Source organism: Xiphias gladius, chromosome 20 (assembly GCF_016859285.1).
Source record: "Xiphias gladius isolate SHS-SW01 ecotype Sanya breed wild chromosome 20, ASM1685928v1, whole genome shotgun sequence".
Taxonomy (NCBI): Eukaryota; Metazoa; Chordata; class Actinopteri; order Istiophoriformes; family Xiphiidae; genus Xiphias; species Xiphias gladius.
Genome location: NC_053419.1, coordinates 2,187,809 through 2,203,155, shown reverse-complemented (window position 1 = coordinate 2,203,155; position 15,347 = coordinate 2,187,809). Strand labels below are relative to the sequence as shown.

The 15,347-nt window shown below is 38.8% G+C and overlaps 1 protein-coding gene across 2 annotated transcripts in view; it reads left to right on the top strand.

The window, feature by feature from the left end:
• The window catches only part of tpm2 (tropomyosin 2 (beta)), a 28,381-nt gene that overhangs the window by 1,186 nt on the left and 11,848 nt on the right, over positions 1-15,347 (top strand). The window contains exons 2-6 of one of the 2 annotated variants that reach the window (XM_040156975.1): positions 5,322-5,447; positions 10,206-10,339; positions 11,557-11,674; positions 12,224-12,294; positions 14,263-14,338. In XM_040156975.1, the coding sequence (XP_040012909.1) occupies positions 5,322-5,447; positions 10,206-10,339; positions 11,557-11,674; positions 12,224-12,294; positions 14,263-14,338 (525 nt within the window). Of the gene's footprint in view, positions 1-5,321; positions 5,448-10,205; positions 10,340-11,556; positions 11,675-12,223; positions 12,295-13,104; positions 13,181-14,262; positions 14,339-15,347 lie in introns of both variants that reach the window. The other variant, XM_040156976.1, reaches the window with a different exon arrangement.

The following is a 15,347-nucleotide window of genomic DNA, read 5'->3' as shown; positions in this document are numbered from 1 at the left end:
CGAGTAATGTGGCCCAGTGGGAGCATGTATATTGAAAATAATATGAGGCTTAATATGGAACCCTGCAGTACACTATATCTCACAGATATGGAAGACTGAATGTGCACAAGGCCGTAACCAGCAATAACCACCACAGCCCCACCTTAAATTGATTTTAATTATGGAGATTTTCTAAATGTTATTAGCTTAACTGTCAATAAGTAGTTATTTTTTCTGTAAGTTTTATTTCCCAGCATGAGGGTCTAAATGCTGTTTCTAAGCCTTCTCCACGCTGCTACACTGTAAGAAAATAATGTTTACTTAATTCATTTTTTGTTGGCCTAATAGTACTTAAATTTAAACATATTCTGTCTAAATTATTGGAATCTGCTTTATAAGCACCTTGTGTTATCTTTTCAAAATTGTAGAATGTGACTCGCCTTGGGCTGCTTATTCAACTAAATTCTCCGAAAAATGGTACATTTACAGCCCACAATCTACCAGTAGTGGGAAGATCATTTACTTAAGTAAAAGTACAAGTACAACAATGTATAAATACTACATTTCAAAAGGTCCTTCATTTAAAATCCCAGTTAAGTGAAAGTACAGAGGTGGTCAATTGAATGAGACTCATAGTGAGGTGTGTCTGTGGGGGGGGCGACCTCGTGCTCGCCAGGTAATACAGAGCAACTTCTGCAGAAAGTAGATAAGGTTTGTCCGAAAAGTCGCTAGATTTGTGGTTAGGGGCTTTTTTGAAGAAAAGCTGCCAAAGGGGTGTGCAAAGTTGGTAAATCTAGTGACAAAAGCATTAAGTTGGCAATACTGCCTGTAAATGACCCCTTGATGACGCAATAGAAACCGTTCATGCCAATTACTTTTGAAAGAGCAGCGGCCAATAAACTCCAACACTTGGCTGGCCAACCAACGCCGTAACCTCAGCACTGAGTGAGGTGACATTCGGCTAACCAGTGGTGTAACTTTATCAGTCACTCACTCACTCGCTCTGTCACGGACATTCGTCTCTATAGGGCTAGCCCCCCTGTCCAGCCAAAAACAACATAATGCTGGCAACAATTAGCCAGCAAGAGTTTATCATTCATATTTACATCATATCTACAGTAGTTTCAAACATCCTGTATCATGGTTATTTGTGTCATTTACATGTGATTAAATGAAGGCAAACACAGTGGGCAGTGTGTGTAATGGCACTGTGTTCCTTCACCAATCAGATGCTGCAGATTAATCCACATATGTGTCCTGCTGCCCTCATGATGCTGCAGCGATTTAATGAACTGAAGGAGAAACCTTTCATACAATATAAAGAAGCTGTGGTCAACAGATACTGTGACAATGACTCAGATTCATTTATAGATGAGTGCAGACTTATTTAGTGATGTTCCTGCTTTAGACACATTAAGTGTTGTTTCTAATGCCAATTTAAACTCATCCACTGGTTGGAGACTGATTAGTTAAAATGTTTTATTTGCATTTAAGGATTAGTCCGTTATTGCTGCACATTTGCCGCAAGTATTCAGTTTGCTCTGGTTGATAAAGTCATCAGATCGCAGCTGTGTGACACTGCTCCAGAAACAGACGGGGCTTTGAGACATCTGGTCTCAGCACAAAGTCTAAAACTCATTTTCACCAAAACAACAGTTTCATTGTTTGTTATAATAAAAAAAATATAGGCTTCTGTCTCTCCCACTCAGTCACTCAGTTATCTTTATCACTTGCTAGCGCTCCTTCTCTCACACAAAATAAACTACAGATGGGTGACAAATTAAAAGGAAAAAGCAACATAAAGTGCCAGACCAGCTTCAATGCACCTTGGCATTGATTTTCCAAGTCTCTGGAGCTGTACTGGAGGGATGGACACCATTCTTTCAGAAGATATTCCTTTATTTGGTGTTTTGATGATGGTGGTGGAGAGAACTGTCTAACACATTGGTCCAATATCTCCCATAGATGTTCAACTGGGTTGAGATCTGGTGACTGCGAAGGCCACATTCTATGATTCACATCATTTTAATACTCATCAAACCATTTAGTGACCCCTCGTGTCCTATGGATTGGGGCATTTTTCATACTTTTCCTATACTAATTTTTCAGGTTTTTCCTTTAATTTGTCACCCGTCTATATGTTAGCGATTGCATACAAATAACAATTGGCAAGCCAAGTAATTTACATAAAGCTTCAGCATAACATTTTCACGACCATTCTGGTGAGGTTCAGCCACCACTAGCCTTTTCGTAGAGCTGCCTGTGGTTGCCACTGTTAAAAACCATTTATAAAACTACTTTGAGATGGGTTACATCATCAAACAACTGAGGTCTGAAAAAATTGTCAACCAGCACATTTTATCCTTTAATGGCACAGCACCATTGCAGACCTGATGGGTAAATGGTGAACATGCTATGGAACATTTGATCAAAGTCTGTGAGGGCTCAGTATGTAAGTCCAGAGGGTAGACATTTAGATTAAGTCATAGACTAACCAACCAATTGACATCATCATCCAGTACATTTACATTTACTCATTTGGCAGATGCTCTTATCCAAAGCAACTTACAAGTGAGGGACAACACTATAGCTGTTAGGGTGTTAGAGGTGTTAGGAGAGGAGGTGCTGTCGGAAGAGATGAGATGAGTCTTTGATGACATTTGGTAGCTCGTTTCACCACCAGTAAATTAAAAATTTGCTGCCCTTTGCCAAATCCAGCTGCAGCTTCCAGATGTGAACTGAGAAATCAGTTCACAATTTCTCAGTTCACAGCACAAGAACACAATTGTATCCCTTCATGTATGACTTGCAGTCTCTTCCATATATCTCCACAGTGTAATTGACAAGATCAGGTAGCAGTCTATGAATAGATAGCAACTATTCAACTATGGAAATGTCCACATAGCATGTGTTCCCAGAGGGTCCCGGCTTGTAGCTATTACAATGCCTACACAATCACATCTCTCTGCGTATGCGCACTGAATACTGGCATGTCTATTTCTGTGTTCCCTCTAAAGACCCCCACCTTCTTTGAATTGTTGGTCCCCTCAGAAAGAAAGTCAAGGCTGTTGGTTTGGGAGTTGACACAAAGTCGACTGTAGGATCAGGACTGTTCCAGGCTATTTGTGACTGAGAGGCCTTACATGGCTACAGCCTGGGAGAGACTGTCAGAAGTGATATAGAAAGGACATTTGTCCTTGGGACACTGTTGTCGGGTACAATTGTTTTTTTATAGTCCTTGAAGCTGTTGTTACAAACCGCACCTTGCTGAAACAATCTTTGAAAAAGAGTCACTGGATAACAGAAGCCTTAAGTCCAAAATGGAAAGGGCTCTTGTTGTCGTGAACGAGGAAATACTCTGCAATCTGCTCATCAGACTGATATTTTCTGTAACTGGGTCATTAAGATAAAGTGTTTATTACGGCAGATATACTGACAATCTGCATATTGCATCACTATTAGAATGTCCCATATCCTATGGGGAGCATAAATCTGTGTATTGAATTTCATACTAATATGGCAGTTAGACTTTCTTTTGTAGGATTTGATATGAGATTGGGGTAATACACATTAGTTTGCCGCATATGATGTATAACTGAGACCATAAATTTTTGAATTGAGTCCACAAACTTTTGTATATATGATGATGTACTTTAGTCATACGTACAGTGCGAAGAAAAGATATTTGAACCCTTTGGTTTTCTGCGTTATTGTTCATAAAAAGGGATCTGATCTTCATCTAGGTCATTTTCCACTCAATGATGGCAAGTTGTCCAGGTCCATAGGCAGCAATGCCGCCCCAAATCATGATGCTTGCTCCTGTTTTCATGTTGGAATGCACTGCAATACATAGTGCCGCATGTTCTTGCCAACAATTCAACCTTAGTTTCATCAGTCCACAAAACATTTTTTCCTGGTAGCATTGTGGAGTGTCAAGGTGTCTTTGGCAATCTTCAGGTGCAGTGTGATGTTTTTTTTGGAGAGCAGCAGCATCCTAGTCCTGTTCTGCCATGGACACCATGCTCCATACAACCATACACCATGATTTGTGTCGGGTAGAGTCATGAACACAAATGTTAACCTGCTCCAATAATTCCTTGAAACCTTTAGCTGCTACTCTGGGCTTCTGTTTTTTTTTTTACCTCACATTCTGTGCTGTGTTTTTGGAGCCATCTTAACGTGGCATCCACTACCAGGGAGAGCTGCCACAGAACTAAATCATCTCCATTTGTGGACAGTTTGTTTAACTGTAGACTGATGAATAGCTAAACTCTTTAAGATGACTTTGTGACCCGTTCCAGCTTAATGCAAATTTCTTCGTCATAAGTGTTATGAGATCTCTTTTTTGCGAGACATGGTTCACATCAGCAGATGCTTCTTGTAAATAGATAATTTTCTCTCCCACAAGAGGTGCATGTGACAACTAAAACATCATTGCAGGCCAGGGTATGTTTGAAACAGTTTTGTACAAAGTATTGATTGACCTGAAGGCAAAATAGTTTCTACCTTCTCTCAATGACCACCTTACCTAACTGTTCAAGTGGAGATAACTGTGCACACTCTCCTCGCTCTCACTCTGTCCTCGGAGGATTGCACTGGATTGTTCCATTGAAAAGTGACAGAGTTGTTATGTGAACCCTGCCAACTTTCACACATGCACACACCTGGCCAATCACCTCTCCAAGTATGACACTGGACAGGTGTGTGGGGAGGGGTTTCAGATACTTTCTGACAAGCCAACAAGCATTTTTCTCGAAGAACACTGACACATTGAGGCTTTTGTGGTTTTATATAAGAAATGTATAGCTTTTGCTTAAAGGGAATCTCCAGTGGTTTTCAACCTTAGTGTCTCAATGTTAGGGAGTACAACTGCATAGATGGCTGAATACTGAAGAAGACAATGCGGACTTGAGGCACAAGAACAGATGTTTAGACCTTTTTTTTTATTCTGAACCAAAACAAAAGTGTTTTTGCAGCTTAAACCTAACAACAGATGGAACAGAAGCATTAACCCTTCCCACTGTCAAAGTCCTGAGCTTTTTACATCGAACCGTCCACCATGACCTCCTCTTCCAATCATGTATTCCAAAATGTATTTCCCAAAGAAAATTAGTCGTATATTAAATGTATATTGTAGGAGACAGTGTTTGTGGAGATGTCTTGCTCTGAACCAGAGTATTGGTTAAAGAGTACTGTCTTCACAGGCCATCCTGAAAGTGGCGTAGAAAGAGTATAGTATCTTTTGTGGTTGTATGTATCAACGATAAGCTTTCCAACTTTCTGACATGTTCTGTTTCTGTGTATGTGTATGTGTATTGTTTGTTTCTGTATTTGGCCTGTAGCTGGAGGAGGAGCTGCTGGGTCTGCAGAAGAAGCTGAAAGGGGTGGAGGATGAGCTGGACAAGTACTCGGAGTCCCTGAAGGATGCCCAGGAGAAGCTGGAGCAGGCAGAGAAGAAGGCAGCAGATGTGAGTGAAAGGAGCTGATGCTGGGCGTTACATTACTGCAGAGAGGAAACGAAGTTAAGACCATATTAACCTATTGTACACTGTCCAGTCACATCTGATTCCTCACACAGTAACAATGATGTCCCATTGTTGACTACATGTGCTGTCATTGTGACATCTTTCATATATCACTACTCAAAATTTTTCCTCCTGGTTTTTTATAACTGGAATTACAATACAGTTGTAAATTTAGATCATCAGTGACATCATTAATGCTTGAAACCAGCAGTGTCAAGTCGTAGCTCCTCCTCTGTTTTAAATAGCAGAGACCGGTTTGTTACTATTAGTCAAACTTTATACTCCCACCCCCACAATCCCACATGTCATGCATGTCCAGTAATCATAACCATTTTAATGTTGACCCTCAGGTCAGTATAATTTAAATCTGCTTGTGCTAAATCTCGAAAGTGTCATCATTAGTTCCATTTGAAAACTGCTGCTAAGAAGCAGCCAAACCACTGACAGCAGCAACAGAGACACTATTAAATCTGTCATGTGCAGTGTCAGATTCTACCAACATATCATAAAGCTTGTCAGCACCTTTAATCAAGGGCCATCTGTTGTAACAGATCTGGAGGGCTTGATGTAGAGGATTTGGTTTCTTGAGTCAATGCCTGGCACCAGCCTGTTCAAATTCTGCTCCTCCTTGTCATGCTGTACTAAAAATCTTGTGGAACAACTTTAAGTTTCTTTCTGGAGAACTGTACACTGTGTGCTAAGATAAAAGTATTGTTTAGTAAAAGAATTCTACAGTACTGTGTGGACAAGTTGGTGCCACAGCAGAGCAACAAAATCAAAGGTTAATTCTGGACTAAAATTTATCCTGGCTCAGTTTTTGCTACAGTGCCAAAAAAGGTGTTGGCCAATCAAATTTGTGAAATCCACATATACCGGGTAGGTAAATGGACAGGTTCAGAACTCATCAAGTTGGCCTTAAATAATAGTCAGGTGCCTATATGAACACTGCAACAGGTTTTCCTTGCTATAATCATTCCTAATTTTCATATTAGGAATATGATCCACAGTACTCCTCCCATGGAACAATGTATTCCAAAGTTTATCCGTAGCTAATATCAGGCTACAGCCATTGAAGTCCTAAGTTAGCTTTTTTAGTACAAAATTCCCTCTTTTTATTAATATCCCTCCACTGCAGCTCAATAGGGAAAAACAAAAAGGGGAAATGTTATATTAAAAAAGACTGTAAGATCTCCACTTGATTCATTTAAGTCTGAGTGCTGAAGCCTCATATTAGCTTTAGATCTGGCCCCATCACAGCCCCTTGCCATTTTGCCATTATGCTTATGTGAGTCTGTCTGTCTCTCTTTCTAGCTCTGTCTGTAAGTAAACAAGTTAACCTGTGTACACCACCACCTTCCATGCATCCAGCTGGATCTTATAGCGCACTCACTATTCAGTCCCTCCACAGATTAGTTTTTGATGATAAGAAATCATTTTCATATAACAATAAACAATAACAATAAATGTAATTAATCTTTACATTATTAGCGATTGTAATTTTGTTTCGTCCAAACAGAAAAATTTTCAAATTAGGAAAATGCTTTCAAATTTGACCAATTACTGCATTCTTCTGCATAAAATATTCCCATTGAGAACCGCTATGCACCTAGGTCAAATAAACTCAAACTCCATGTTAGCAAACCAACTTTCTTGCATATATACATATGTTAATGTTTCAGGGACTTTATTTCCACTATATTGGAATAATATCTCAGGCAGCACTTCCTCCCAGTCTTTGGATGACCCAAAAAAAGCTCATCTAATTCAAATCCTTGGTAGCCACTTTTAACCTTCTACCATCTCTAAGTTAATATGTCCATGCTACACAACTGTATATTCAGTGCAAAAAGCCTCTCCAGAATCCTCAACTTCACTATCCGCACAGCTGCATCAGTGCTGTTACACCATTCCTAACTACTTTTCCTATTGTAAATATTCATTTAACCTCTAACCTTACACTCAGAATTTGCTTTGAAGACCAGGGCCACTAATTTTGGATAGTTCTGACATTTACGCAGTTTTCCACGAGTTATGAGTCATAGCATTTATGACCAATTATAGTGCAAAATCGCAGAGTGATGCAGGGAGGACTGAGGACAACTGTGATACGGTGATGTTACCAAAGATGGAAAAGAATCAGAGCAATGCATGAATTTGTTTATGCTTTTACTGCTTACAGGAGTCTGCTACTGTGGGTGGTGTTCACTCCAACATGAACATCTCTACCTCAGGACATCAAGTTCTATTCACCATCACATTTGTACTGTACATGCAGATATGATGTGAAAATTATTTACTGGACAAGTCAGGTGCCATTTACAAGCATCAGCATTTGAGCAGTTATATTTCTTTTCAATAGCTGCATTATATAGTTATTTATGTGGGATCCTAAATTTATAATATTTATAATGTATTAAATCTGACGTAATATAAATTATTTTTTTAAAATTCTACATTTTTACAGTCATAGACCAAATGTAACTAAGGGCTTCAGTAATTAATATATTCATGAAGTCTGCAAAAATGTTGAAGTCTGAACCAAATTACTCTTCGAATACTCTAAAGCCATGAAGTATTTCATACAAACAGAGTTCATAGACAACACTGGCTTTCACCATTAGTCACATGAGGCTTTCTTCACAATTATTTACCATATGTAATTTACCATACATAAAAAGATAAGATGAGTAAGAACTGAATACATGTAGAAAATTACAAATGACAGTATACAAATGACTTACTATGTTATAAATTATAAGCAATGAAAAACGTTAGATTATATTATATTTATGACAGTAACTTAATTATTATGTATTACTAAACAGCACACTGAATTTAATAACAACAATACCAGATTCAGCACAGAGCACTGTTTATTTATGTCCAGGGTGTTGTATATTAGTAGGTACTGTCGATTAATATTTGGTGCATATTAATATTAATATTAATATTTGTGTTAGTAACAGAACACTGTTGTCCTCTGCTGCTGCTTTTGAAGGGGATGGTACGGGGTCCGTTCCGTGTCTTTTGAGAAGAAGAGGCGTATCGCTAATCGCTTTATTTTGAAATTTTAACCGGAAGAATCATGCGTTGATTCGGAGCTCTGAAACCGTTGCCACGGCAACACCGTCGCACCTGGGAGAAAGCTGAGCGGAGTCTTGAGAGCATGGCGGCTTTTACCACCATCGACGCGGTGAGAAGGAAGATCCAGACACTGCAGCAAGCGGCGTACGAGGCGGAGGACCGAGCCGGGCTGCTGCTGGGGGAGGCGGACATGGAGAAGCAGGCCAGAGAGAGGGTAAAACACTCAGATACTGCCTGAAGACTGACAGACCGGAAACTGCAGCAATTCGTGAAGGACCGTCAAGAAACTTTGAAATATGAGAAATAGCCAAGTAGCGTTATTACATGGAAAAACAGCGCTAAAAGAAATAGAGTAACACTCTAGTAGAAATTAAACAGTGGAGGTAAATGTCACCCTATCAAGTTTAACCGGAAGTGGCAGTAATACTACACCTTTACCACAACTACCAAATATAAACTGACAAATATGTTACTGGAAAGATGTCAAATATATTTCAGTATTGTACAACCAGGCTTCAATGTACAGTCCACGATCCAGACAAGATCTCAGCGGCCAACCACTGAGCTGGCAAAACATAGCTAACATCTTTGAAAAGGTACATTTTGGTGTGATAACATGACAGTGAATTGGATTATAAATGCTACTGTGTATCCAAGTTTAATTCTAGTTTAAGAAACTTTATCGATGTTTTACCTTAATGGTTTAAAATCGTCAGTGTTTTTCTTCAGGTTTCCTCAGTCTTTTGTTTTAACACTGTGTCAAGTAGGAACACCACGGACACAAAACTGAACAAACCCAAATAATCTCTAGACTGCAAGGATTTAGGAGGTGTACATTTTTTTTATTTTTCCAGGTGTTAGGTGTGATTCTGCTCCTTTAATCAGATATATTTGCCCTTGAGAAAAATTGCAAATCTCCATTTTACACGGGTTTTGCCATCTTATGGGCACTATAGGCTACATGCGCTTGCTCTTGCAGTGCAGCGACATGTTACATTGTTTTTCTGCCACTACGACATCATCATGACATCTCTTGTGCTTCTGGACTGACTCTTCAGTTTTTTTGGTGTATTGTTCCTTTATCTTTCTTGCTTAAGGAACTAGGCCCTAAAGCAGGTTGTCTGTTGTTTTTACTGGTATTTCTTTTCTTTAATTCTTTCGTTCTTTCTTTTTTCTTTCTTTCTCCTACTTTTTCTTACATTTTGCAATGAGCTAAACCATTACTTTACAAAATAAACTACCCATAAGTCACTGTCAGCATGGACTCAGTTTCTTTGGAACAAGTATATCTGATTGTCCCAGGTATTAAATCACTGATTTCATGTGTACAGAAGGATGACCTGGACTGGTGTCAAATATTAGTCACATTGAAACACATAATGCAAAACAGTTGGAGAACAAAATCTGAATTGATCATAAAGGCTTTCACTATGATTATAGCAATATTTATCATTTGGATGCTTGAAGAGTTAAGTAAAGATCAAATGAAACTGAAATTGTTGTATTGATAATGTGTGTGCGTGTCTGTGTGTGTGTGTGTGTGTGTGTGTGTGTGTGTGTGTGTGTGTGTGTGTGTGTGTGTGTGTGTGTGTGTGTGTCTCATGTGTCTCCCTACAGGCTGAGGCAGAAGTGGCATCTCTAAACAGGCGTATCCAGCTGGTGGAGGAGGAGTTGGACCGAGCTCAGGAGAGACTGGCTACCGCTCTGCAGAAGCTGGAGGAGGCTGAGAAAGCTGCAGATGAGAGTGAGAGGTGAAGAGCTTTGTCCATCCACCTAAAATCTTAATACTCACTGTCCTAGAGTTACTAAAACTATTCTAGTAAGTCCTGTCTATTCATTACCGCCTCTAGAGTCCTATAAAGCAACTAATCATACTATGGTGAAATACTGCCCACTGGTTTACTGCATGGCAGTCAGTTTGTGATCATTTGATTCAAGGCAAAGCTGTTAAAGAATATGCACAGCGTAAGATTAATTTCAACTGAAATATTAGAGAATTAAAACGATTTTGACACCAGGTCCCTCTACAAGACAAGAACTCAAAATCAGTTAAAATGCAGGAGTTACATTAGGGTTGTTCCCTTTTCAGGTTTATTGTGCTCCAGTGGTGAATATTACAAAAAAACTGCAATTAATCAAATTACCACACCGATTTATATATTAATCATCAGTAGGTGAATTGAAAAATTGCAGATTTGTTTGATAATATCTTAAGCACAATATAAACTGAAATGAGAGGGGCTCTTGCATTTTTATTAATAGTAATCTTGAGTCCATCTGATGGAGGGGCCCTGTATCAAAATCTGGTTTCAATGCCTTTATTATATCAAACAGATGATGCATTTGTGTTTAGTCAAATTACCAAAAACTAACCAACTTCAGAATAGGAGTACTGGTTTGTTCCAAGGTCTTTAGGTAAAATACAGCTAATTTGCCAAGTAGTCTTCTTCCTGCACTGGGTACTGAGAGGAAACTGGATACTGATTTAGGTATGGTGGTTTCAATAGGGGTCCCATAGCTCATTTTTGCCCCCAGGGTCCCTTGCAGGTTAGTCGGGCACTGGTTGTTTGCATTTTTAAAAAGCTCAGTGTTGGACCAGCTTACTGTGCAGTTTTTTTCGCTTTGACCTTTATTTAACCGGGGTACCATGATGGTCTCCACAGGCCCCTGCTACTAACGAGGCAACAAATGTCAGTGAGCAAATTCCCACCTTAGTCAGCGTTAGTAAGGAAGTAAATCTGGCGATTTAGTTATGTTAGATGGCCGATTTAAAAAGGAATGGTCAGAATTGAAGCAGCAGATGCTGTGATATCCTGACTTTTAGTCTCTGGTATAGGTCAACCTCCAAAAACCCATCTAGCACTTAGATGTTACAGTTAGCCCCAGAGTGAGCACACTGAATATAATCACACACTTACAGTAGTTTGTGACTGACTGCTTATTGCTGTCTGTTCCTCTGGTCATTCAGAGGAATGAAGGTTATCGAGAACAGAGCAACGAAAGATGAGGAGAAAATGGAGATCCAGGAGATGCAGCTGAAGGAGGCCAAACACATCGCTGAGGAAGCCGACCGCAAATATGAAGAGGTGGGGGAAGAACTGCTTTTTCATGGTCTTTGACATCCCTTTGACACCACAAACTAATACTAAAGACCAAACACATTTTGAGCATGTAGTTTGACACTGGAAAACTGAGGTAAATCAAGAAAAGCAGCGATACTAAGAAAACTAAAAAGAAAAATCAGAGGTAAAGGTGTGTTTATCATTGCAGACCTGCAGACAGACATCAGATGATATGTCAGATTTTCACATTCACACGTAAGACTCTGAAAAAAAAAACAGATGTCAAAAAAATTAAAATTTATAAAAATTATAAAGTTTATTTGAATGTAATAAAAACAAATTTTAAAAGACCATTCAATATTTCTGTAAATTTACTATCCTAACTGTTGCTCTGTTAAAAAATTTGAGACTTAGTACAGTATGTAGTATAGAATTGGAACACATTAATAGTGTCTGTGAGGATAAATGCTAATAGTTAAGTCAATGACAGATCCTGTTTCCTTACAGAGTAAGAAAAGAGACAGGTTCTTTTAGTTCGGAGGAGTCAGCTGAGTGTGTGCTGAATGTCTGCAGGTTGCACGTAAACTGGTGATCCTGGAGGGTGATCTGGAGCGCTCGGAGGAACGCGCTGAGGTGGCCGAAGCGTAAGTCAACACCTGCACCATGGAAACTAACACCGACTGTACATTATTCATGTTGTCATAGTAGAGATCATATGATCACTATTATGGCAACATGTGATCTTACACATTCACTGGTCGTTGATGAATTTATCCCTTTACAATCATATAATTAATCCCCTAAGTGTTTATATTGATAGTACTGGGGTTTGTAAGTGTTGCATAGACTCATAAGTCATAAAGATTCTCTTAACAACTGCAACTAATGATCAGTGTCGGTTAATCTGCTGATTCTTTTTTCAATAAACTGATAAATTGCTTGTGCTATAAAATGTTGGAAATTTGTCAAAAATTCACAAGTTTCCAGAGTCAGATAGCTTATTTTATCCGACAAACAGTCCAGAACCCAAAGAGATTCAGTTCACAATGTTGTAAAATGGAGAAAACCAGTAAATCCTCACATTTGAGATGCTGGAACCTTAGTTTGCCATTTTTGCTTTATAACTGAAATTATTAATAACTGATTAACATTTTTGTCAATGAATTTTCTTTTGAATGACTAATATATTAGTCACCTAATCATTTCAGTACCAGTGCAAAGTATTCTTGTACTCTCTACCATCATGTAGCCATGTGTGTATCACAAGCTGCAGGACATAACGAATGCACTAATCACATAAAGACCTGGATGTGTGTTTTGTTTTCTCTTCCTGTATGTTTTCATGTAATGCATGCCTGACTACACCACCACCGCCTGTATGGGACTTGTATTGTTTTTTGGCTGCCCTGCCCACTGTCCCCCCTCACTCCCGACCTCCTGGACTAACCCTGCAGGCGAGTGAGGGAGCTGGAGGAAGAGCTCAGACTAATGGACCAGAATTTGAAGTCCATGATGTGCGGAGAGGAAGAGGTACTTACTGTAAAGAACTCAACTACGGTCTAATATGTGACCTGCTGCCTTCTGCTCCTCTGACCTGCAGCCTCTCAACCCCTCTCTCTGTTTTCTGTCTAACCTTCACTTACCCTTTGTGACCTAAAGAATGTCCTGCAAGCATTACCTAAAGGATAAGTCAGTTGATACTCTATGTTGTTTTTCTTGTCAACTAATCCGATGAATTGATTCAGGGGCATAGGTTTGGTTTTCAGAGGGGGCAGGGGGGCCATGAAGTTAAAGTTAAAAAGCAAACAAAAACAAAACTGCAATTTCATTCATTTATATAAATCTAGCGGACAAAGATGATTATGATGAAATACGTTATCATGCTTTTAATAATGTTTCATTAATGCACTATCCCTTCTTAAAATAACTTTCAGTTTCATTGGTAGATAATAATTATGTCAAATAATCCGCTGCTGAAAATAATCCCCAACATATGCACTATTTCCTTCTGTTTGAGTAACATTTGTTAAAAAGTACATTGTCCAGCTGTCTTAGGGAATTACTGAGCCTTCCTTAAAATGAAACTCAGTTAAAATACAGGAGTTAAAATGAGCTGTTTTTTAAATAGTTATGATTTCAGTAGGAGCCAAAAGGCTTGGAGCTGAGTGCCACAGACAGAGTAGGGAGGTCAGGAAGTGCTGAGAGACAGACTAACACATTGCTGGATTGACTCTTTTCGTGGGATTCGTTGACAATAAGAAAAATATCGAATAACATTAGACTTACACTTTAATTTGTGATTTATCTATATCTTAATCTTGGCTGTAATCAGCCATACATCCAGGTTAGTTTCATGACTACATCCCCCCCTACCAACCTTTTCCCTTTAAAAACACCCTGGCATTTTGCTTAAACTCTTGCTCACTGTCTTACTCAGATTCCTATGTAAAAGATATCCATTTTCTGTCTCTGAGTAAGACAGACAGAGAAATGTTAATAAAACTGTTGGAGTGGTCCTACAGAAAGTGTCGGGGTTTGATCTCTTCTGCTGTTCTACCTTTCAAATCACTGCTTATTCTTCTCTTGCTTTTCCTCTTTCTTACGCTGCTCAGTAAATCAGGTGACCTTGAGGAAGAGTTGAAAAATGTCACCAACAACTTGAAGTCACTGGAAGCCCAGGCTGAGAAGGTACAGTAGGAGCTGAGGGGCATTCAGCCTCAGGACTGGCCAGTCAGACTGTATATATGCTATCCATACTGATGTATCAAATGCAGTGGAAAAAGAATACTTGACAAACTAAAGTCATTAAACAAACTCAAAGACACACCGTGATAGGAACTCATGTCCATTCAACAACATACAGTACATACAGTCCTCATTAACCTACTATAGAGACATAGAGACAAAAACTGCAAATGAACTAAGAGTACAGAGGAAAGTCCTTGATCAAACTAAGCTTTCTTTCAAGTTCTTCTTCCTTCAACAAGACAAAGTTGCTTTAAATGGTCTTACACCATGCTGATAATTAGGCTAACAAGTAGACCACTTGTGTCTGTCATATATTATCATTAAATTCAAGATCACAGAGCTAAGCACCAGTTTTTCTGATAAATTCCTGATAGTTAAACTTTTCAGTTTTGGCTCGTGTTGATTTGAAAAAAAAAAACTGAAAGGTTTTACTGACCAAAATATAATTTCCAGATACCATCTTTGTGTGGATTAAGACATAAAATTGAAAATAGGGGAATCGGTTAAATATCTTTTTAATCATGCAGTGGACAGAATAATTTTTATACCCAAGGTTAGAATTTAGACATAGGAGTTTTTCAGGATCCTGGAAATACCTTGAAAACTGCAGTAAGTGTTGTCAAACAACCTTCTGGGTCTTTTTATTTTTGATTACTGGACTTATATTTTAGAAAAAAAATATGCTTTTTGACGTGAAGTACATATAGTAGATGAGGGGCAACACCTGTGGTTTACATGGTAACATAATGACAAGGTTCAAATGACCTCCAGCTGTCTTAATTTTTTACTGTTGAATTTTGTGTTTCAAAGCCACTTAGGTTAACAAAGATTCAAATATTCTCCCAAAGTACTACAGCAAAGAATTGTATTTGCCATCCATTTATGAAATCTGTCTCCTTTTAGCCGTTAATACTGTAGTTGTAAATGTTTTTTAATTGCGCTTTGTTGA